The following is a 24519-nucleotide window of genomic DNA, read 5'->3' as shown; positions in this document are numbered from 1 at the left end:
GAAAGAAACTAAATATTGGCATCATTTTGGTGAGGAGATTGTGTCTCATTCCCATAATCACTTTGCCATAAAACTTTGACACATGAAATCTGGACTTTGTGGCCTAGCCTGGTGTGGACCACTGTAGTGTCTGTGTCTCTATTTTAGCTGGGGGCATCTGTTAACAGGATCGGACCCTTTTTAATAATTATTTGCCTAAAATGAGATACCCAAATCTAACTGCCTGTAACTCAGGCCCTGAAGCAAGGATATGCATATTCTTGGTACCATTTGAAAGGAAACACTTGGAAGTTTGTGGAAATTTGAAAGGAATGTAGGAAAATATAACACAATAATAGATCTGGTAAAAGATAATACAAAGAAAAAAACCTGTTCTTTTGTATTTTTTTGTACCGTCTTTGAAATGCAAAAGAAAGGCCATCATGTATTATTCCAGCCTGGCTGCAATTTAGATTTTGGCCACTATATGGCAGCAGTGCATGTGCAAGGTTTTAGACTGATCCAATTAACTATTGCATTTATGTTCAAAATGTTGTATCATAACTGCCCAAATGTGCCTAATTGGTTTATTAATAACTGTAAGTTCTTAACGGTGCACCCTCTTCAATAGCGTGGTATTATTTCACTGTAATATCTACTATAAATTGGACAGTACAGTTACATTCTTGTTAATCTAAGCGCTTTCAACCAATTTCAGATACAGTGGGGCATAAAAGTTTTTAGTCAGCCACCAATTGTGCAAATTCTCCCACTGAAAAAGATGAGAGACCTGTAATTTTCATCATAGGTACACTTCAACTATGACAGGCAAAATGAGAAAAAAAATCACATTGTAGGATTTTTAATGAATTTATTTGCAAATTATGGTGGAAAATAAGTATTTGGTCAATAACAAAAGTTTATCTCAATACTTTGTTATATACCCTTTGTTGGCAATGACAGAGCTCAAACATTTTCTGTAAGTCTTCACAAGGTTTTCACACACTGTTGCTGGTATTTTGGCCCATTCCTCCATGCAGATCTCCTCTAGAGCAGTGATGTTTTGGGGCTGTTGCTGGGCAACATGGACTTTCAACTCCCTCCACAGATTTTCTATGGGGTTGAGATCTGGAGACTGGCTAGGCCACTCCAGGACCTTGAAATGCTTCTTACGAAGCCACTCCTTCGCTGCCCGGGCGGTGTGTTTGGGATCATTGCCATGCTGAAAGACCCAGCCACGTTTCATCTTCAATGCCCTTGCTGATGGAAGGAGGTTTTCACTCAAAATCTCACGATACATGGCCCCATTCATTCTTTCCTTTACACGGATCAGTCGTCCTGGTCCCTTTGCAGAAAAACAGCCCCAAAGCATGATGTTTCCACCCCCATGCTTCACAGTAGGTATGGTGTTCTTTGGATACAACTCAGCATTCTTGTCCTCCAAACACAACGAGTTGAGTTTTTACCAAAAAGTTATATTTTGGTTTCATCTGACCATATGACATTCTCCCAATCTTCGTCTGGATCATCCAAATGCTCTCTAGCAAACTTCAGACGGGCCTGGACATGTACTGGCTTAAGCAGGGGGACACGTCTGGCACTGCAGGATTTGATTCCCTGGCGGCGTAGTGTGTTACTGATGGTAGGCTTTGTTACTTTGGTCCCAGCTCTCTGCAGGTCATTCACTAGGTCCCCCTGTGTGGTTCTGGGATTTTTGCTCACCGTTCTTGTGATCATTTTGACCCCACGGGGTGAGATCTTGCGTGGAGCCCCAGATCGAGGGAGATTATCAGTGGTCTTGTATGTCTTCCATTTCCTAATAATTGCTCCCACAGTTGATTTCTTCAAACCAAGCTGCTTACCTATTGCAGATTCAGTCTTCCCAGCCTGGTACAGGTCTACATTTTTGTTTCTGGTGTCCTTTGACAGCTCTTGGTCTTGGCCATAGTGGAGTTTGGAGTGTGACTGTTTGAGGTTGTGGACAGGTGTCTTTTATACTGATAACAAGTTCAAATGGGTGCCATTAATACAGGTAACGAGTGGAGGACAGAGGAGCCTCTTAAAGAAGTTACAGGTCTGTGAGAGCCAGAAATCTTGCTTGTTTGTAGGTGACCAAATACTTATTTTCCACCTTAATTTGCAAATAAATTCATAAAAAATCCTACAATGTGATTTTCTGGATTTTTTTTCTTCTCATTTTGTCTGTCATAGTTGAAGTGTACCTATGATGAAAATTACAGGCCTCGTCTTTTTAAGTTGGAGAACTTGCACAATTGGTGGCTGACTAAATACTTTTTTGCCCCACTGTATGTAATGAAAAGAGCAGGTGTTCATAATGTTTCGTACACTAAGTATATATGTTAAACACCCAGTCGTTAAGTTTATTTGTTCTGTCGTTTGTTCTAAATGTTCCATTACAGCAATACTGGCTGGCAACGTTCTTATCCCTTGCTTGCTAGCCAACTACGGCTAACTTACAGTCACATCAAATAGTGCAGCCAGAATAACAGTAGCTGCATTTTGCATTTGCTTAAGCTGTTTTCTAGTGATATTTATTTAGATACATCTACAGTGGGAAATATGAAAACAGATGTTGAGTGGAATCTCCCTCTGCAAACACCTGGTACTGTACAAATGTGCAACGCATCTGCAGGAGGCTGTGCATACGGTCTACCCAAAGAAGGTATGAACTAAACATCACCAGTCAACACACAAGAAGGAATATTATATTTTAATTATCCTGCTGCTCGATTAGCATCATGGGAAATGCCATCAAAAAGCCATTTGTTGCCCATGCATGTTCCTTACATTGTCTGAAACAATGCACATATAGGATTCCATAGCCTAATGTCTCTAAATGTGTTAAATGTATAGATTATTTTAGTTAAGCATTATTTGCATTTCTCATACTGTAGTGTAAAGTATCCCTCTTTGAAGGACAAAGTGTTTGACCTTTTATCAAGAAATGTCTTCCTTTTAAAAATACATGCATGTTTTCTTTGGCTGACTGTGTTAGCAGTTGGAATTAATCTGGCTGTGATGCACATTTCCAATCCAACCTAAAGAAAAATGGTTTAGACAAAAATGGTTTACACTCTCCCCAGGGAACCCAGTCAGTTTAATGATGATGACAGATAATGTAGCCAAATTACATCATCATTAAACCGACTGTAATTGGCCACACATTTCTGGTGGCAGATGGTCAGACTTTTCTCGACACAAAATCTTAAAGGTCCAATGCAGCCTGGAATAATGTGTCCACTGAACAACGGGGGGGTCAAAATCAAAAGTAACAGTCAGTATCTGGTGTGGCCACCAGCTGCATTAAGTACTGCAGGGCATCTCCTCCTCATGGACTACAGTTCTTGCTGTGAGATGATACCCAACTCTTCCACCAAGGCACCTGCATGTTCCCGAACATTTCTGGGGGGAATGGCCTTAGCGCTCACCCTCCAATCCAACAGGTCCCAGATGTTCTCAATGGGATTGAGATCTGGGCTCTTCGCTGGACATGGCAGAACACTGACATTCCTGTCTTGCAGGAAATCACGCACAGAACAAGCAGTATGGCTGGTGGCATTGTCATGCTGGAGGGTCATGTCAGGATGAGCCTGTAGGAAAGGTAGCACGAGGAAGGAGGAGGTCTTCCCTGTAACGCACACCGTTGAGATTGCCTGCAATGACAACAAGCTCTGTCCGATGATGCTGTGACACACCGCCCCAGACCATGACTCACTCTCCACCTCCAAATCGATCCCGCTCCAGAGTACAGGCCTCGGTGTAACGCTCATTCCTTCGACGGTAAACGCAAATCCGACCATCACCCCTGGTGAGACAATACCGCGACTCGTCAGTGAAGAGCACTTTTTGCCAGTCCTGTATGGTCCAGCGACGGTGGGTTTGGGCCCGTAGGCGACGTTGTTGCTGGTAATATCTGGTGAGGATCTGCCTTCCAACAGGCCTACAAGCCCTCAGTCCAGCCTCACTCAGCCTATTGCGGACAGTCTGTGCACTAATGGAAGGATTGTGCGTTCCTGGTATAACAGGTGTGATTTTCAGTTGTACCGATCCTGTGCAGGTGTTGTTACACATGGTCTGCCACTGCGAGGGCGATCAGCAGTCCGTCGTGTCTCCCTGTAGCACTAACTTAGGCGTCTCACAGTATGGACATTGCAATTTATTGCCCTGGCCACATCCTTTGTCCTCATGCCTCCTTGCAGCATGCCTAAGGCACTTTCACGCAGATGAGCAGGGACCTGGGGCATTTTTCGTTTGGTGTTTTTCAGTCAGTAGAAAGGCCTCTTTAGTGTCCTAAGTTTTCATAACTGTGACCTTAATTGCCTACCGTCTTAACGACCGTTCCACAGGTGCATGTTCATTAATTGTTTGTGGTTCATTGAACAAGCATGGGGAACAGTGTTTAAACCCTTTACAATGAAGATCTGTGAAGTTATTTGGATTTTTACGAATTATCATTGAAAGTACCTTACTGTGATTTCTTTTTTTTGCTGAGTTTATATAAAACACAGGAAAATCTAGTTTTTGTCTGCGCTGCCACATATCCTAATAATAATAATAATAGCTCATTCAATGATTAGAGGGGAGATTGTTGGTTTTTAAAGACAACAGTAAAGCGAACAGAGACATGGGCAGTGTTTACACAGGCAGCTCAATTCTGATTATTTTCCCACTAATTGGTATTTTGACCAATCCGATCAGCTCTTTGTGTAAAGACAGCCTTGGCTCACAATACTCCACCTTTAATTTTCTGTTTCAAATGTGTTATCCTTGCCTATGCTGCACTGTCCTCAAGCCTAATCGATCACACTTGAGTGTCTTGTGACTTGTTTGCAAAGGGAACCCAAGCTCTTTCATCTAATGGCGGCTTACTTTAAGTTGGGAAGGAATCATTCTTTTCATGCTATTTCATGCAGTGCCATAACATAGTCATGTCTGATGAAATTTCCTTTTTTGATCTATTGTGGATGGTTCTACATTTTTTTTCCCCCTGACAAATATTACCCAGAGCCCCTGCACCATATTTTTCTACCACTTCAATGTTACCTACATTTGGGTGCCATCAGGGAAATGTGTTTTTACGTCGTATTGTTTCTGACCGCAACAGGCTGATAATATTAAGAGTTGAAATGATTGTGTGAGGCTCATCTTGTCCCTTTGCTTTTTCCTACCGGCAGAGTGTCAACCAAAAACAAGGCCCCATCTCCCCCAGTATCAGTGAAGGGGCTGGATGGTGCAGGCCTCTCCCAGAGACACTTTGTATCAGCATTTCCTCAGATGACCATGGACCAGAAGGAGAACCAACTTGAACAGGACCTGACTCTGGTTGTGGTTCTGCCAGGCGGAGTGGAGAAGACAGCCACTGTTCATGGCAGGTGAGACTAGGTCTTAATTCTCAACTGGCTCCCTATTCCCTACGTAGTGCCTGAGTCATTCCATCAATGTTGTATTTATTATTTATCCCCCATTAATCTTCCTGTGGACTAGCAAAATTTAAGGCCGTTTTATAAAATTTAAAAAAAGATGACAATACATTCACAGATTTCACAACACACTGTGTGCCCTCAGGCCCCTACTCCACCACAACCACATATCTACCGTACTAAATCCATGTGTGTGTATAGTGCGTATGTTATCATGTTTGTATGCATGTGACAGTGCCTATGTTTGTTTGTTGATTCACAATCCCCGCTGTTCTATACAGTATTTTTTTTTTTTAATCTGTATTTCTTTTATTTGATCTAATTTTATGGCTTGCATCAGTTACTTGATGTGGAATAGAGTTTCATGTAGTCATGGCTCTATGTAGTACTGTGCGCCCGGACTTGGGGACCGTGAAGAGACCTCTTTTGGCCTGTCTTGTGGGGTATGCATGGGTGTCCAAGCAGTGGGCCAGTAGTTTAGACAGACTAATTAGTTGCCTTTTGAGTAGTGTAACTTGGTAAAAAAAAAAAAAGTTTTTTGATTTCACCTAATCTTTACATTTCATAAAAACAAGTTTTCCCATCTCAATTGCCTATTAAGTGCCAAATAAAGTAACAGGGTTGACAACATCTTAAGTCTGTTATAAATCCCCTCATGACAGGGGGAATTGAAGCTTGTTGTGTGAAACAGGGAGGGGCAATTGAATGCAAGCTTCACAACATTCTTTTTGTTAAAAAATGTCCAGCCTGTCTATCTTTGGGTAACAGGGTTGACGTGTTATTCTAGCCTGTCTATCTTTGGGTAACAGGGTTGACGTGTTATTCCAGCCTGTCTATCTATGGGTAACAGGATTGACGTGTTATTCTAGCCTGTCTATCTTTGGGTAACAGGGTTGACGTGTTATTCTAGCCTGTCTATCTTTGGGTAACAGGGTTGACGTGTTATTCCAGCCTGTCTATCTTTGGGTAACAGGGTTGACGTGTTATTCCAGCCTGTCTATCTTTGGGTAACAGGGTTGACGTGTTATTCCAGCCTGTCTATCTTTGGGTAACAGGGTTGACGTGTTATTCTAGCCTGTCTATCTTTGGGTAACAGGGTTGACGTGTTATTCCAGCCTGTCTATCTTTGGGTAACAGGGTTGACGTGTTATTCCAGCCTGTCTATCTTTGGGTAACAGGGTTGACGTGTTATGCTCGACCCGCTCAGTTTTCTCTGTTTTTCAACACAAAACCCCAGAAAATAGCAGAACCAGCTCACCTGCTTTTACACTATGATTTGACTATTAAAATATTTTTTAAATGAATAGTTCCAACATATTAAAACAATCTTCAGAAATTACTTTGTCAAAGAAACAAAAACGATTACTGCTTTACAATGAGGGGGAAATCTTGGAGACATGTTGGGGTTAAGTGGTTTAACATTTTAAATGAAGTCACAGAGGATGCTTAGAGAGACATGTCAAAATTGATGAATTTTGGCACTTTAGCAAGTCTTTATTCATATCAAAAATCTGATTTATTGAATTTTCCATGTGGTCTATATTACAGATCACTTAATTTAGTATAAGACTTTTATATTTCTATATGTGTGCAATTTCTACTTAAAATATCAAAAGTCACTAATTTTGTGGAATGACTTGCCTATGGGCCCTGGTCAACAGAAGTGCAGTAAATAAATAAAGGAAGTGTCTCACTGTGACTAAACACCAACAAACTGCTCCCAACCTTCCCTCCTTGGTAAGACCTCCAAGACATCCCATGATTCCAAGGTGAAGCATGATCTAAATTCATTTGGACCAATTCTTATGCGAGTGTCATATATTCCAAAACACATTTTCGATTCATATTACTTTTTGGTATATATGATTCCACGAATCCTTCTAACATAACGTGATCTTTCCACGGCTCTAATTGAATGAAGCATTTCTTTGAGTCATATTGTAGGTGGCGCAGTAAAAACGTTGGTTTTGGTTAACAATACTTGCACCATTAAATGCACTAAAAAGTTGCATGTGGCTGGTTCCTTTTCATTTGCTAAGGTAGAATAATATTATTTGTGTTTTCGGTACAGTTTATTATGGTAGAACTTAGATTTAAATTTTGATACAAGCCCACTGCACATACATCTTTTGAAGTCTGGTCTGTGGAGCTTTCACCCACACCAATTCAGCTGAGACCAAAATGCCTAACCAGACAAACATGAGATGAATATCTTACGGTCAAAAGGGCTTAGTTGTTTTTCAGAACAAGGACTTTGTGTCCTGATATGAAACTACAGACCCACACTGTTCACTCTCCATCAAGTTTACTCAAGATATTATTATTCTAGTTTTGAAAGATGCAATCGCACTCCGTTGGTATATTTTGCCCTTTGCCCTCTCAAGCTATAATCGAGACCAACTTTAATATAAAAGGATTAAGCATCTAATTCTTCAACCTCTTTTCATTTACAGAGTACAGCGAACTAATTATGATAATAATTTAACTTTTGGCATTATATTTGCAGAAACCCTCCCAAGGCCTAGAATTTGGAAACTGCTGGATAGCTTTGCGTAGATATTGTTGCTAAAGAGTTTTCCAGACCACCGACAGTTGTGTATGAAGCAAAAACGGATGGCTCCTTATGCTAAATTTTTATCACTGTGAAAAAGTAGTGTGATAATGCATTACTATAATGTAAAGTGTAAAACGTATTCTGTGATGGCGTCTACTTTCGTGATAGTAGTTTCTCCTAGAGCACTTGCAATTTCCACACACCAAGAGTTGTGTGTTTTCTCTGTGGATATAAAACACACTACCTTTTATCCTGAGCTAGGTTTTATTTATTACTTCTAACCCGTGTCTCTGTTTTTCAGCAAACCCATGATGGATTTGTTAGTGATGCTTTGTGCCAAGTACCACCTGAACCCATCAGGCTATGTTATAGAGCTCGTCACCACCAACAGACACCCAATCAAGTTCAAACCCAACACTCTGATCGGGGCCCTGGAGGCGGAGAAGGTTCTGCTCAAGCCCAAAGGAATGGAGGACAAGATTAAGAAGCCAATTCCTCAGATGCCAGAGGTACACGTGAGAAATCTCAGTGGTAGAAATGTACTAGTTATAAAAGTTTTATCTGAGAGTTGTTCCCTCAACTTGGGTATTTACTGTAATTAATAATGGCTGTATCTTGTAATATATATTTTTTCTGTGAGTATAGATCATATACTCAGCAAAAAAAGAAACGTCCTCTCACTGTCAACTGCGTTTACTTCCAGCAAACTTAACATGTGGAAATATTTGTATGAACATAACAAGATTCAACAACTGAGACATAAACTGAACAAGTTTCACAGACATGTGACTAACAGAAATTGAATAATGTGTCCCGGGAACAAAAATCAAAAGTAACCGTCAGTATCTGGTGTCGCCACCAGTTGCATTAAGTACTGCAGTTCATCTCCACCTCATGGACTGCAGAAGATTTGTCAGTTCTTGCTGTGAGATGTTAATCCACTCTTCCACCAAGGCACCTGCAAGTTCCCAGACATTTTTGGGTGGAATGGTCCTAGCCCTCACCCTCCGATCCATCAGGTCCCAGACATGCTCAATGGGATTGAGATCCGGGCTCTTCACTGGCCATGGCAGAACACTGCCATTCCTGTCTTGCAGGAAATCATGCACAGAACGAACAGTATGGCTGGTGGCATTGTCATGCTGGAGGGTCATGTTAGGATGAGCCTGCAGGAAAGGTAGCACGAGGAAGGAGGATATCTTCCCTGTAACGCACACTGTTGAGATTGCCGGCAATGACAACAAGCTCAGTCCGATGGTGCTGACACACACCGCCCCAGACCATGATGCACCCTCCACCTCCCAATCGATCCCGCTCCAGAGTACAGGCCTCGGTGTAACGCTCATTCATTTGACGATAAACGCAAATCCGACCATCACCCCTGGGTGAGACAAAACCGTGATTTGTCAGTGAAGAGCACTTTTTGCCAGTCCTGTCTGGTCCAGCGATGGTGTGTTTGTGCCCATAGGTGATATTGTTGCCGGTGATTTCTGGTGAGGACCTGCCTTAGAACAGGCTTACAAACCCTCAGTCCAGCCTTTCTCAGCTTATTGCGGACAGTCTGTGCACTGATGGAGGGATGGATTGTGCACTCTTGGTGTAACTTGGGCAGTTCTTGTTGCCATCCTGTACCTGTCCCACAGGTGTGATGTTCGGATGTACCGATCCCGATCCACGTGCTGGTGTTACACGTGGTCTGCCACTGTGAGGACGATCAGCTGTCCATCCTGTCTCCCTGTAGCACTGTCTTAGGGGTCTCGCAGTATAGACCTTGCAATTTATTGCCCTGGCCACATCTGCAGTCCTCATGCCTCCTTGCAGCATGCCTAAGGCACATTCACGCAGATGAGAAGGGACCTTGGGCATCTTTGTTTTGGTGTTTTTCAGTCAGTAGAAAGGCCTCTTTAGTGTCCTAAGCTTTCATAACTGTGACCTTAATTGCCTACCGTCTCTACGCTGTTCCACATGTGCATTTCATTAATTGTTTATGGTTCATTGAACAAGCATGGGAGACCGTGTTTAAACCCTTTACAATGAAGATCTGTGAAGACATTTGGATTTTTACGAATAATCTTTGAAAGACAGGGTCCTGAAAAAAGGACGTTTCTTTTTTTGTTGAGGTTATATATACATACACACACAGTACCAGTCAAAAGTTTGGACACCTACTCATTCAAGAGTTGATTTATGTATTATTATTTTTACTATTTTCTACATTGTAGAATAATAGTGAAGAAATCAAAACTATGAAATAACACATGGAATCATGTAGTATCCAAAGTGTTAAACAAATCTAAATATATTTAACATTTTAGATTCTTCCAAGTAGCCACTCTGCCATCTTTGCACAAGCTTGGTATTCTCTCAACCAGCTTCACTTGGAATGCTTTTCCAACAGTCTGGAAGGAGTTCCCACATATGCTGAGCACTTGTTGGCTGCTTTTCCTTCACTCTGCGGTCCAACTCATCACAAACCGTCTCGGTTGGGTTGAGGTCAGGTGATCTGATGCAGCACTCCATCAGTCTCCTTTTTGGTGAAATAGCCCTTACACAGCCTGGAGTTGTGTTTTGGGTCATTGTCCTGTTGAAAATCAAATCATGGTCCCACTAAGCGCAAACCAGATGGGATGGCGTATTGCTGCAGAATGCTTTGGTAGCCATGCAGGTAAATCACCTCCACACCATCACACCATCCCCTCCATTCTTCATGGTGGGAACCACACATGCAGAGATCATCCGTTCACCTACTCTGTGTCTCACAACGACACGGCGGTTGGAACCAAAAATATAAAATCTGGACTCATCAGACCAAAGGACAGATTTCCACTGGTCTAGTGTCCATTGCTCATGTTTCTTGGCCCAAGCAAGTCTCTTCTTCTTATTGGTGTCCTTTTAGTAGTGGTTTCTTTGCAGCAATTCGACCATGAAGGCCTGATTCACGCAGTCTCCTCTGAACAGTTGATGCTGAGATGTCTGTTACGTGAAATCTGTGAAGCATTTATTTGGGCTGAAATGTCAGAGGTGCTGTTAACTCTAATGAACTTGTCCTCTGCAGCAAAGGTAACTCAGCGTCTTCCTTTCATGTGTTGGGCCTCATGACAGGCAGTTTCATCATAGCGCTTGATGGTTCTTTTTCCGACTGCACTTGAAGGAACTTTCAAAGTTCATGAAATTTTCCTCATTGACTGACCTTCATGTCTTAAAATAATGATGGACTGTCATATCTCTTGTTATTTTAGCTGTTCTTTCCATAATATGAACTTGGTCTTTTACCAAATAGAGCTATCTTCTATATACCACCCCTACCTTGTCACAACACAAGTGATTTGGCTCATACGAATTAAGAAGGAAAGAAATACCACTTTTAATTAACTTTTAACAAGGCACACCTGTTAATTGAAATGCATTCCAGGTGACTACCTCCATGAAGATGGTTGAGAGAATGCCAAGAGTGTGCAAAGTTGTCAAGGCAAAGGGTGTCTACTTTGAAGAATCTCAAATATAAAATATATTTGGATTTGTTTAACACTTTTTTGGTTACTACATGATTCCATATGTTATTTCAAAGTTTTGATGTCTTCACTATTATTCTACATATAACTTTTTCAAACAGTCTAATAATCACATTTATTTGATTCTCCAGGCAACCGTCCGTCTGGTAATAAACTATAAAAATACCCAGAAGACTATGCTAAGAGTCAGTCCTCGAGTCCCCCTTGAAGACCTCTTACCATCTATTTGTGACAAATGTGAATTTGACCGACAGAGCACATTGTTATTGAGAGATGCCCAATCTGAGGATCCTTTGGATTTGACCTGTTCTCTCAATGATTTTGCAATAAGGGAGGTTTATGCAACGGACACAAAAGGTAAGGGCTTCTCTGATTTAAAAACAATATCCTTCAACGGTCATTAATCTGAATAATTACCAATCATTCTGAACTAATCTCGGCACCCAGAAGCTAATCTTCTTGTCTGCCAACAAGATGCTTATTCTGTCTGAACGCTTATTCACCATTCATTCATTTTACAACTACGCAGGTGTACTCATGTAAACGCTTCCTTTACTACCGCATATCATTTCCATCTTCTCTTTCACAGCTATGTACTCAGAAGATGTACCTGCCTCTCCCACCCCTACTACCACAACTCCTCTAGGTAATGTAACTCGATTGTATGATGTTTTTACACGGTTTTATTACCTTGTTTTAATTTACTACTGACATTGTGCATTTGAAGTCAAGTTCATCAAATCTTGTGTCAGGAATTTCAGAAATGTCTTCAATGAGATCTATACATTCCTAACAGATACCATTCCACCCAGTAAAGATAAAATGCAGAAGGAGAAAGAAAACAAGGGATTGTTCAGTTTATTCAGGAGGAGTAAGAAGAAACCTGAGCAGGTGTGTTCTTTATCTGTTCACGTGCAATCACCAACATTTCTCAGCTCAGTCATTTGCAAGTCAAATTTTGGCTGATTAAGAGGATTTGAAAGGGTATGTGTTGGGGAGGCGGGGAATATTGTCACAGTCATGGGATTGGCTAGTTTTCTATTTGTTTACTGCAGAGAACAGGCCCCTGATCAGGATCTGATTGGATGTTTGTTTGCTCTGTAAAGGGAATGACTGCTAGTGCCCCGGCGTCCCCAGTCTTTCCCAGCAAGCCTCGACCTCTTAGCATGAGTTCACTCAGTGCCCACTCCTCCACATTCAACTGCAACTCCATGGCTTCTGACATGCCAAAGAAGAGACGGGCTCCCCTGCCCCCCATGCTGGTGTCCCAGAGATGCCCCTCTAACCTCAGCCATCGCCAGAGGTCCATCTCCGACTCAGAGCCCGAAGCCCAAAAGGACAGTGACCAGGTGAGTGGGTCTAACCTGACTAGATCTGAGTTCTTTGTCAATGCCAGGTCTGTCTGTAAAATACTGAGTCTGAATATCCTCAAAATGAGGACTTTATGTCCAGAGTTCTTGATGAATTTGAATGATTATTTTGTCCCTTCTGTTGTGGAGATGGCTGGTCTGAGTCGCAGCACAGAGTCTTCCCTGAAGAGGACGAAGCGCAAGGCTCCCCTACCCCCTGCATCTCCCAGTGTGGTTGTCCATGATGTAGCTTCACTAGATGGAGGTATGAAAGTTTTTAAATGGATTTAATCCTGCTGTATTGAATTGGCTTGTGCTCAACCTCCTGTATATATAGGTTTCCACGTTTTCAGATATATTTTTTTTACATGAGGGGGTTACTTGAGTCTATAGCAGGGATCATCAATTAGATTCATCCTCTCAAGAAAAAATCTTGAGTGGATGGTCAGGGGCCCGGAACATAATTACAAATAATTTGTGGACAGCAAGAAGCCCAAACGGATATAATATTTGACTAAAACGTAGTAATTTGTATACAATCACATACAGGCTCATCACATCTATTATGCATGGGAATACTTTGGAAATTAAAACCACTTGGAACTAATTTGCTGGTGTTCTTACAGTCTTTTATATCCAACAATTCATTCATTTTCATTGGCTCAGATAACATGGGGGGCTAGTTGGGGAACCCTGGTCTATAGGCTCTTTCAACTGTAATTTAGTACACAGTTTTCTCCTGGTTTGTGAGACATTACTATTATTGCATTTCTGGACAATTTGGCAGAAATTTGGACAATTGTACTTTGGTCTCTAAGGTCAACCATTGATAATGGTAAAGAAGACCAATGATTGGTCAGTGGGAGTTGCATTCATTTTATGTCTCTGATGCCTCCTAGTGGTCGAGACACATTGAGTTAGTTACTGCTCAAGGACTTGTGATTGAATTTCATTCCCAATGAACACCTAGCTACAGTTGTGACTATAGTACTTCTTTACAATTTCATTAGATCTTAATAATAAATATGATGCTAAACATAGTTGTGTTTTTAGTGCCGTATCTCTGTTGCTTTATTCTGAAGCTTAATTTTATGCTTTGTAGCTACAAGACTGAGGGATAAGGTCAACACTGTTGTGATCCAAATGGTCTGTGATATAGTCATCGCATCCTTCTGTTTCCTCATATTAAGAGTAAAGGCCATGTTCTATAAGTACTTCCTCTCTCTGAACTTGCAGCCTGCAGGTCATCAAAGGAGGGTGTCTGACAGTCTGTGCTGCTGCCTCTTCCTCCTGCCTCCGCCCCCTGCTGCCCCTTTCAGCTCCTCCTCAAGCATGTCCACTTCTTTCTGCACTGACCTGCTGCTTTTCCTCATCTTTTCTGTCTGTTAGATTAACAAGGTTCTATTCTGTTTTTCCTGCTGCATGTTTGCACCTTTCTGCATGAGTTTTCGTAGGCTTGTCTTTCGGTGTACTTCAATATAATCCAATTGATCAAATAAAGAATATCTGCTATTGATTGAATACCGGCCTTTGGTTATATCTGTTATTTGTTACGGACTAGCTTAGATTGGATTGTATGTTTTTCTGTGAGAGAGGAGTGATCTTTAATGAGCTATCATGACAGTAAGTACATTATAATCTAACCTGATTAATTCAATCTACAGACATACACTCCCAGTCGTTCACCTACAGTGCCTTGCAAAAGTATTTACCCCCCTTGGCATTTTTCCTATTTTGTTGCATTACAACCAGTAATTGAAATGTATTTTTATTTGGATTTCATGTAATGGACATACACAAAATAGTCCACATTTGTGAAATTAATTTTTCTAATTTTTATACTAAATAAAAAGTGTTGTGTGCATATGTATTCACTCCCTTTGCTATGAAGTCCATGAATAAGATCTGGTGTAACCAATTACCTTCAGCAGTCACATAATTAGTTAGATTGCACACAGGTGGACTTTATTTAAGTGTCAGATGATCTGGCACATGATCTCAGTATATATACACACCTGTTCTGTAAGGTCCCAGAGTCTGCAACACCACAAAGAAAGGTGCGCCACCAAGCAAGCGGCACTATGAAGACTAAGAAGCTCTCCAAACAGGTCAGGGACAAAGTTGTGGAGAAGTACAGATCAGGGTTGGGTAATAAAAAATATCTGAAACTTTGAACATCCAGGGAGCACCATTAAATCCATAATTAAAAAAAAAAGAGTTCCTCTGTCCAGTGACTGTTCTTTTTCCCATCTTAATCTTTTATTTTTATTGGCCAGTCTGAGATATGGCTTTTTCTTTACAACTCTGCATTGAAGTCCAGCGCCCCGGAGTCGCCTCCTCACTTTTGACATTGCGACTGGTGTTTTGCGGGTACTATTTAATGAAGCTGCCAGTTGAGAACTTGTGAGACGTCTGTTTCTCAAACTAGACACTCTAATGTAGTAGTACACAGCGTTGTATGAGCTCTTCAGTTTCTTAGCGATAGCGTTCATTTCTCAGAACAAGAATAGACTGATGATTTTTAAGAAAAAAGTGCTTTGTTTCTGGCCATTTTGAGCCTGTAATCGAACCCATAAATGCTGATGCTCCAGATACTCAACTAGTGTAAAGAACGCCAGTTTCATTGCTCCTTAAATCAGGACAACAGTTTTCAGCTGTGCTAACATAATTGCAAAAGGTTTTTCCAATGAAAAACTTGGATTAGCTAACACAATGTGCCATTGGAACACAGGAGTGATGGTTGCTGATAATGGGCCTCTGTATGCCTATGTAGATATTACATAAAACATCAGCTGTTTCCAGCTACAATAGTCATTTACAACATTAACTATGTCTACACTGTACTTTGATCAATTTGATGTTATTTTAATGGATGAAAAAGGTGCTTTTCTTTCAAAAACAAGGACATTTCTAAGTGACCACAAACTTTTGAATGGTAGTGTAGGTTCTATACTTACAGCCCAGTGAGACTTAGTGTAGGATCTATCCATCCAAGCATTTTTTTTCTGCCTCTTTGCTACTTGTTTGTGTTCTTTTCCTGTCTTTAGTGATATCTTTCATGTTGTCAAACATTTTATTTAACCTGGCAAGTCAGCCAAGAACAAATGTGGTATGTACAATGACGGCCTAAGTGAGTGTATTTCATAGAAACGTCATTGTAAGTTCAGTCTTTGAATACCACACTAGCCATTTATCCCAGATTGTATGAATAAAAGTGTCCTCATAAAGATTTGACTTCTCTGCTTGTATTGCTCCATTTTCTATCTGCCTGCCCTCCCTCCCTCGCTGGCTTCACATAATCAACTTCACAGAGAAATATCAGACCTGGATGTCTCTCTGTGTCCCTCCCTGACGTCCCACGGCTGTTCACTTCAGTTAGACATCACAGACTGCACAGTGAGGTGTCCCAGTTTTGTATAACCAGCCTGCTGAATATTCCTTCTGCTCTCTATTCCTCTGTGGCGGCCTTGAAATGCAGAGTGAAGAACTAGAGGGGAATATAAGATGCTACATGGCTTCATTAAGCCCAGTTAACTTGTCTGAAATGTCCCTAAAAGACACATGTTATGTCTGCAGTTGTGTGACTGTGAAAGTGATGTTTGTAATACTAAATCATCTTACTATTAGATTTTACAATATGCTGCTTCATTCTGAAGTAAAGGAGTACTTATCTTCCTCATTAGCCAAATTAACTTATTCTCTAAATGAGTCTCGTTTAAATTGAATGTCTGACATTCTAATCCCCATCACAACACCATTGTCATCAAGCGTCATCACACTGCAGTTCTTCATCCCAACTCAGATGAGACATTGCAGATTTTGTTATCTCAATTTTACGATTCTTGATAATTGAAAATGTCCTCTGCAATCTTCTCCATCCTGTTGTGCTGCAGGTGGCCAACTTCCTAATACACTGGAAGAGATCGTGGAGCAGGAGGAGACAACTGCCTCCGTGGTCTTAGACTCTATGAGTGATGTCCAGGAGGATGACAGCAGCCTCAACCAGACAACAGCAGACATCTCCGTGGACGCTGAGAGAACAGAGGCCCTCTCTCCTCCACTGGAGGCCCCAGACACACCGTATGCTGAGATGGAGACCTCTTCACCACCTGAGAGCGAGGGCCCAGCAGGGGAAGATCAGGCTTGTGATCTGTCCTCAGATGGCAAGTACGAACTCTAGCAGAGAGTCCTACGCTTTCCAAATGGGCTCTTCTGCTGTCCTCATAGGAGAACCCTTTTTGGGTTACAGGTAGAACCCTTTTTGGGTTACAGGTAGAATTCTACCTGGAACCAAAAGGGGTTCTTCAAAGGGTTATCCTATGGGGACAGCCAAAGAACCCTTTTAGGTTCTAGATAGCACCTTTTTTTCTAAAAGTGTGCAGTATGAATTAAGTAGTTTCTCCTTGACTTGGGTTTTTGCATTGCTTTTCATAACTTCTGTTTTTGACAGACTAGTGCACAGCATGGTGAACAACACTGAGCGCACGGATCCCATGCTGATTGCCGAGATGGACAAATCTGAAGCTGCAGATGGTATGTTTGCAAGTAGCAATGAATTCAAATATACCGAACAAAAATATAAAGAGGTCCTTGGCTGGCGTGGTTACACGTGGTCTGCGGTTGTGAGGCCAGTTGGACGTACTGCCAAATTCTCTAAAACCATATTGGAGGCAGCTTATGGTGTAGAAATTAACTTTCAATTCTCTGGCAAAAGCTCTGGTGGACATTCCTGCAGTCAGCATGCAAATTGCATGCTACCTCAAAACCTGAAGCATCTGTGGCATTGTGTTGTGTGACAAACTTCACATTTTTAGAGTGGCCTTTTGTTGTCCCCAGCATAAGGTGCACTTGTGTAACGATCATGCTGTTTAATCAGCTTCTTGATATGCCACACCTGTCAGGTGGATGGATTATCTTGGCAAAGGAGCAATGCTCGCCAATAGGGATGTAAAGGAATTTGTGCACAACATTTGAGAGAAATAAGCTTTTGTTCATTATGGAACATGTCTGGGATTTTTTCATTTCTGCTCATGAAACATGGGACCAACACTTTACGTGTTACGTTTATATTTTTGTCCAATGTACATTAATGTGTTAACTATGGATGAAATGCTATAGCTTTAGTAGCAATGTTGGCAAGATCATTGTCTACTGTTTTTTAAATCTTTTCCAGAAAGCCCTCCTTGCCAAGCTGAGGAAATAGGTGGTCAGACAGACTTGCCATGTGAAGATTACACAACACAAGATGGGGTCAAAGGTGAATGTAGTACTGAGAGCTCTCATACTATCAGCCCACCAGCAGCCCAGCCTATGACACAGAGTACAGGAACACAGGCCTCAGATCACCTGGACACTGACCCCTACTATCGTGAACGGCCAGTGGCCACAAGCACCCCCTGTCCCCCTGCTGAGGATGCCCAGGTCCAGACCGATCTCACACCACCATGTCCTGTGTCAACATCCCGACAACAGGAAGTGCCTCCCCCTTCTAAAGCCTCTACCTCTGGAACAGTGGGGCTGAAAAAGGACATGGCCACATCTACAGAGGAGCTGCTGATCCCTGCTGACCCCATCACACCTGCCTCAGCAGCCCCTCAGTACCAAACGTCCACTCAAAGTGGCCCGGCCCCTCCGAAGCCATCCAATGAGCTGACCAGGGACTACATCCCCAAGGTGGGGATGACTACGTACACTATCGTGCCTCACAAGACTTTGGAGAAACTGAGAAACTTTGAGCTGGAGCTGATGTTGGAATCCCCCAACGTGGCTCTCGAGAAGGAAGTAGGTTCACTTGAACTCAAAGACCGCACTACACAGGCTGAGCAGTTACAGGTCACAGCAGAACAGACCGAGCTGCAGTCTATTGTACCTTTGGAGTCTTCCCTATCTCAGCAAGTCCCCACCACCACTACTACTAATACTACTAGTAGTAGTAGTAAGAGCACTGTAAATAGCAATGTGGTTGAGCCTATTCACTCCCCCTCAACACCAACAAGAATACTTCCTGCAGGAGATGACAAGATTCCATCCCCCTCTAGTGGGGGAGACCAAGCAGGCTTAATAGCAGAGGTCACGGAGATGAAAATTCCACCCGCAACTAAACCCAAGCCTGGCTCTTTCCGCTTGCCACAGCACAAAAGAACACCTGGGTATTATGTAACCTCGGCGGCAGTGAAAAGTTTGAATGCCAGTCCTGGCGCTGGCCAGAGGGAGGCTCCAGGCAGTCTAGTGGCAGCAGCAGCAGCAGCGCAGGCACTGCAGCTAGTGGAGGAGGACAGCTTCCCTCCTCCGGTGCAGTGGGAGGAGGAGACATCAGAGGGCGTTGATGTAGTTGACACGGAGCCAAGTGTGCCATCTCCACGGCCCAGTCCTGCCAGGGCGCCCCCATCCCCAGGGTTGAGCCTGGAGAAGCTGAGGAGTTTTGCTGCTCCCAAACCCTACTCTCCTACGACCCCGTCCCGTTTTGCCCAGGCTGTCTCCTCGGCGGTCAAAAGGTCCCGGTCCTTATCCACAGACTCCACCTCACCCTCTCCTCGCTTGCCACCATTCTACCCAATCACAAGCCGCTTTTTAGTCAATGATCCTAAAGGACCATGTGGTGTGGCTATGGTGAGTTGTTGCAGATGTTTTGTGTTATGTGCTTCCTCTATATGAGACTCTGTATTTTCAATATTAGAACATACAGTAGGAATCTGAATATTCATATTCACAGTTCTCTAAACTCTGAAATGACATAAAACCCAGAGTTGCTTTTCCCATAAAATGTTAGGCTTAAATATTAATTTCTTTGATACTTGTTTTAAAGTTCAAAGCATATGCCTACTTTAAAAAATAATTTGCAGTAGAATCTCACTTTCTAGCCGATTTTAAAAGTGATCCATGTTTCATTGTCAGTGCTATCTCTTTAACCATTAGACTACCCTCACATGAAGTCTCCAGTCTGCTGTTTTCCCATGTCCTTTAGGGTCAGCTTTGAGACTGTTGAATAACACAGGAAATGGGAGATGTACTCCTCTCTGAGAATGTATATACAATTTTCTCACAATGAAATTGGAACAGTCTACAATAAGCGTTTGTTCCGAGTTTGTGGCCTGGTAAACAATCCTAGCTGCGTATCCTACCTCTTAGTATTGTACATTGACCTGTGACACGGTCCCCTCCCTAAGAGACTGGGCCAGTGTGCCTTTGTGTCATTGATGTGCTGGTCCCTGTGATCCAGTGGGGAACACTTTTTATATCCTTGTTAATAGCCTGAGCACATGTGTTTTTCCATATTTATTCCTGAAGGACTCTCTGTACTAGGCCTATACTCGTGTTGTACAGATACTTGGCGTATATACAGCAAGTACAGCAGTGTCTTTCCAGTTTCCTCAGTGTTGACTGGCACACTCAAGTCCTGAGTTTTGAATGATGGCGTGCATTGTGTCTTCCCTGATGAGCACAGGGAAGTGCCAATGGAGAGGGGGAGGAGAACAAAGGCTTGGAGCTCCAGGGAAGGGGGGACCTGAGCGGTGGCCCAGCCAGTGACAACATGACTGTTCAGATGGCAGGCCAGAGTGACCCTGAGCAGTGGCTCAGTGTGTGTGGGGAGAGGAGCTGAGAAGTAATGGATCAACGGAGACATCTACAGTAAGCACTAGACTGTACATTAACATGGTGGTACAGCTGCGACAGTGTTACATTCATGTAGTCTGAGTGCCTATATAATGTATGTATCATTGCGTTGAGTTAGGTTTCAAGTTCCCTCTTTTGTCTTTTTAGGAGCCTGATGTCCTGCCCTGGAGTCTGTTCGAGCATGAGATGAGGAATAGAAACTTTGAGTTTTTTATGACCTCTGTTGCTAGTCTTAACAACCTACAAACTGTAGAAAAGACTACTTTTCTGTTTTATGACAAAAAAATAACTAAGTAGATTATTATTATTGTTATGAAATAATTGTTTGTATTATTATTCACAATTTCTATTTCAAATTTGATGCATATTCTACTTTTCACGCGTGTTATTTTGTCCAAAGACAGTATATTATTAGCTTCCATATTCAGTTGTAATTGTCATTGAGAAAATAAAGTAGCTTATTTTAATACTGTCTTTCATTTTGAAGAGGTTCAATTTGATGGTCCTGAAAGTGATACTTGTAAATCCCTCAGTCCATTTTGTATTTTGTGTTACTCATTTGATTTTGATAAAGCTGTGCCCAGACACACTGGTATGTAGAGTATTTCTCTGAACATATGATGCTGTTATGAATAAAGGTTACTGTCGCGTATATTAAAGTATTCTATTGACAATCCATGAGTGTTTCCCACTGAACATTTTTGAATGTAAGTTGAACACTGAATTGCAAAGAAATCCGACACAGAAGACAATGTTATTAGCAGTAAAAAATGTCCAGTAAGTGAAGTGCAGTACATAGCATACAACTCACAATCCCATCACAATTAAACTGGACAAAACAACATCATTTAACATATATTAAATAGAGTGATATAAAAAATAAATAAAAAACGTCCCGGATTATACGAATTGCCTTGCAGGCCAGGTTGCACAAAAACATCAAATAAAGTCTAACTTGATACTTCTCTGCAAACTTGAAACTTCTTCAGGCAGGATCTCAGTGAGTCCTCTTTCAGGTAAGAACGTGAGGGTTGTGCATGACGTAACGCGGGAGTAAATATAAACACCTGTGGAGGGAGATCGCGTGGACGAGATGAGCACGCCACGCAGACCTCCAGGACAGCGATGAAGACGAGCGAGGAATCAATATGCAGTAACGTTATTTCAGCGAGTAGCAGGTAGGATATGTTACAATGAACCGTTTTTTTTGTGGGGGAACACTTATGTAGGCTAATTGTAGGATTTTGGCAGATGGCTAGCCTACTGTCTAGATGATTACTTTTTGTCCTCGACAGACATTGCGTTTTTAGTCCTTGTGAGACTCTTATGTTGGCTGGATCTTATTTTCAGACGGTCAATATCTGTGGTCAGTGAAGCATGTTCCTGTGCAATATGCCAGCAAAGGTAAGACACGTGCAGCCTACCTGTCTTGTCATTGAATTGATGTAGCCTACCCTGTTGCATCTTCAAATGTGAATTTGAAAGTTATGCAAAATGATAACTTAGGGCTGTAACCCCTCCATTATACATTCATAATTCAAACTATTTCCCTTTTGTAATCCTTTTCATTTAATTTTGTTTTGTTTACTTTGTGGCATTATGGACATTACACATAGGCTACTATAGCGCTTTATTTCACACCTCAGTAGGTCTACTGTTCCGTAAAATGCATAGAAAAAAACGTCACTTCAACACTTATGCTACTGCCATCTGGCGTCAATCGAAGGAAGTGACTGAGTCGTGGCTTGACATTGAAATCATATTGGCTACAGGCAGGTCAGCGTTTTTCGGCATGAATCTGGTTCTGGAGGCAGCTATGCAAAGTGGTCTAGCTGGCAAAGACACAAAGTCATAAAAAATGTTTTTTTTTAAACCATAACCACGTTGCTAGCCCTAATGCCTAAACCCAAACTCTACCATTTGTTTTCATACATTTTTACAATATAGACCATTTTAAATGTTTGAAAGAAGCATGATACACTTGGTGCATAGCCAGTAGGAATGAAATCATTTGGAGAGAAAACATAACACTTCTGCTTCCAAACCCAGGATAGGTTAGAAACTCATTGCTGGTTATTGCCTCGTGTAATATTCAGCAAGAAAGGGTGTGTATTTTTAGTAGTTGATAAGGAGACCTCCAAAATATCCACTTATCTCCTCCTGCACTACACTCAGAGGCTAAAACCTCTTCATTCCTGGAGCTTTTAGTACACACTCTGGGAGCAGGCTATGCTGTACAGATATAGCTCCTTTTGTCTACACGTTTCAAGTCTTTTTCTCCTAGAGTTGCGAAGTGTGTTTGCTCGAACCGGGTGCCTGTTAATGTTACATTATGGGATATCTCAATCTTTTGTACGCCCGAGTTCATGCGGTTTAATACAAGGGCATGTGAACCTGGTATTAACTGAGCACTTTACAGATGCTAGTTTGCCCAACTGATGGATTTTGTAAAATAAAAGAATGCTAATTTAACAGCGACTGTATCACTAAATATACTGTTTAGGTATTATTCCTTTTAAAGCACAGTGTTTGTATTTGTTTGTTGTTGCTATTCAAGTAAATTCTACATGGATTAGAAAAGTGAGATTTACTGTATTTAAAGAAAGAATAGTCTACATTGGTTAGATTTTTGTTTTTGTTTACCTCAATTGGCAAATCTGTTATCCATTGCAGGTCAGTAAATCTGGGCTCACTGAAGCTAGCAGCCTTTTCCCTGCTTTTAGAAGTGATTTGTAAAGCAATTAAGTTGCTTATTCACATTAGGCCTATTAGCTGATAGACTTAGGAATTCATCATTATCAGTTATTGTGTATTCTTTACTTTTTAAGTTTCACTTTTCAAGGTAATAATAATCATATACTAAGAAAATACTTTTACCTTTCATCTACTAGTTGGGATGTATTTTCAGAACCTCCTGCGAAACTGTAATATATAACTGACTTGTTCAGTCGTAATGGTCGACTTGCCAGATCATTAGTGAGATCTAACAGATCACAGATTATACCCAGGAGGAATGAAAATACTCATGACACCATTGGTACTGAATGTCTGGTGCCAGATGTATTTTTTCTTTTTCATTCTTCATCTGACACGACTCGGGACAGAACTCAACGGAGGTAGATGCAAGCGGTGGAAAATCCATCAGTCTTGATAATGAATAATAATAATACATTTGGATTTGTGACGCGCGTTTGGTTTAAAAACAAGTCTCAAAGTGCTACAGTGATTGGTGCAACGTGATATGTAAATTGCAGACAATGTGTAGAGATTCTAATGGTCTCTCTGCCCCTTCTCACTCTCTCTCGCTACCCCCCCCTCTCTCTCTTTGCGTCCCCCATCCTACCCTTCCACCCCCGTAGTTACTTTACTTTAATGCAGCCTACCTACACATGACTGATTTGGAGGTAGGTAACATTATATCACATAATGTTATATTTCACATTAAATTAGATCTAACTGTAATCTGCCTGTTGCACCTAGCATTGGATTCTTTTGCTTTTAGCTTCGGCACTTCTTGAGTTGGGGCAAAACAACCAAGTTACATAAAACTGTTTTGTCACAGGGTTTTGTCTATTGTTAATCCAGCAGCATGAGGTGTTTTGGCTGCTCAGTCATGCACGTAATGGCTCATACAATATTTCTCTCCAATCAACTAAATTGTCTTGGTTTTTGTGAATCAGAGCATTTTGTTCAAACTGGGACTCCAAGGGGTGATAGATTGCGGTATTATAGCTGTCCTCTTTTCTGCGTCAACAGAGGATGAAGGATTAGAAAAGAAAGCCAGTTTGCTATTTCCATTCTGTGATGTCCCCCATTAGAGCAGCTGATGTTGTAAGTTGTGCTGTAAAGGTCAAATGAGTGAGTTGGTGTGTGATGTGTGCTGTGTTTTGTAATGCGCAATTATGTTTCTACGTGACCATCTAAGAATAACTGTTTCTGCACTTTCCATAAGTGCAAGTGCCCCTTGCATGTGTGGCTGGAAATAGATGTGGGGCAGTATGCTGCTCCGAAGACAAAGAATAATTGATGATGATGAGGATCGTGTTTGCTCAATTACTTCCTATTCTAGC

At 41.6% G+C, this 24519-nt stretch overlaps 2 protein-coding genes across 12 annotated transcripts in view; both read left to right on the top strand.

The window, feature by feature from the left end:
- LOC124043839 (cordon-bleu protein-like 1) overlaps window positions 1–21125 on the top strand; it is a 51380-nt gene extending 30255 nt beyond the window's left edge. For all 5 annotated transcript variants that reach the window (XM_046362878.1, XM_046362877.1, XM_046362882.1 and 2 more), the window contains 12 exons: window positions 5175–5372; window positions 8276–8483; window positions 11618–11843; window positions 12076–12132; window positions 12283–12377; window positions 12593–12835; window positions 12986–13100; window positions 16729–17002; window positions 17286–17368; window positions 18009–19444; window positions 20280–20464; window positions 20597–21125. In XM_046362878.1, coding sequence (XP_046218834.1) covers window positions 5175–5372; window positions 8276–8483; window positions 11618–11843; window positions 12076–12132; window positions 12283–12377; window positions 12593–12835; window positions 12986–13100; window positions 16729–17002; window positions 17286–17368; window positions 18009–19444; window positions 20280–20435 — 3091 coding nt within the window. In that variant the 3' untranslated portion in view covers window positions 20436–20464; window positions 20597–21125. The remainder of the gene's footprint in view (window positions 1–5174; window positions 5373–8275; window positions 8484–11617; window positions 11844–12075; window positions 12133–12282; window positions 12378–12592; window positions 12836–12985; window positions 13101–16728; window positions 17003–17285; window positions 17369–18008; window positions 19445–20279; window positions 20465–20596) is intronic.
- A 388-nt stretch (window positions 21126–21513) lies between these two features.
- Window positions 21514–24519, top strand: part of LOC124043837 (growth factor receptor-bound protein 14-like) — a 45576-nt gene continuing 42570 nt past the window's right edge. For 2 of the 7 annotated variants that reach the window (XM_046362868.1, XM_046362866.1), the window contains exons 1-2: window positions 21550–21627; window positions 21800–21853. In XM_046362868.1, coding sequence (XP_046218824.1) covers window positions 21575–21627; window positions 21800–21853 — 107 coding nt within the window. In that variant the 5' untranslated portion in view covers window positions 21550–21574. Of the gene's footprint in view, window positions 21628–21799; window positions 21854–23808; window positions 23854–24519 lie in introns of all 7 variants that reach the window. The other 5 variants (XM_046362863.1, XM_046362874.1, XM_046362869.1 and 2 more) reach the window with 5 other exon arrangements.

Source organism: Oncorhynchus gorbuscha, linkage group LG09 (genome assembly GCF_021184085.1).
Source record: "Oncorhynchus gorbuscha isolate QuinsamMale2020 ecotype Even-year linkage group LG09, OgorEven_v1.0, whole genome shotgun sequence".
Taxonomy (NCBI): Eukaryota; Metazoa; Chordata; class Actinopteri; order Salmoniformes; family Salmonidae; genus Oncorhynchus; species Oncorhynchus gorbuscha.
Note: the sequence above shows the minus strand (reverse complement) of the source record. Positions and strands in the feature narration are given on the sequence as shown.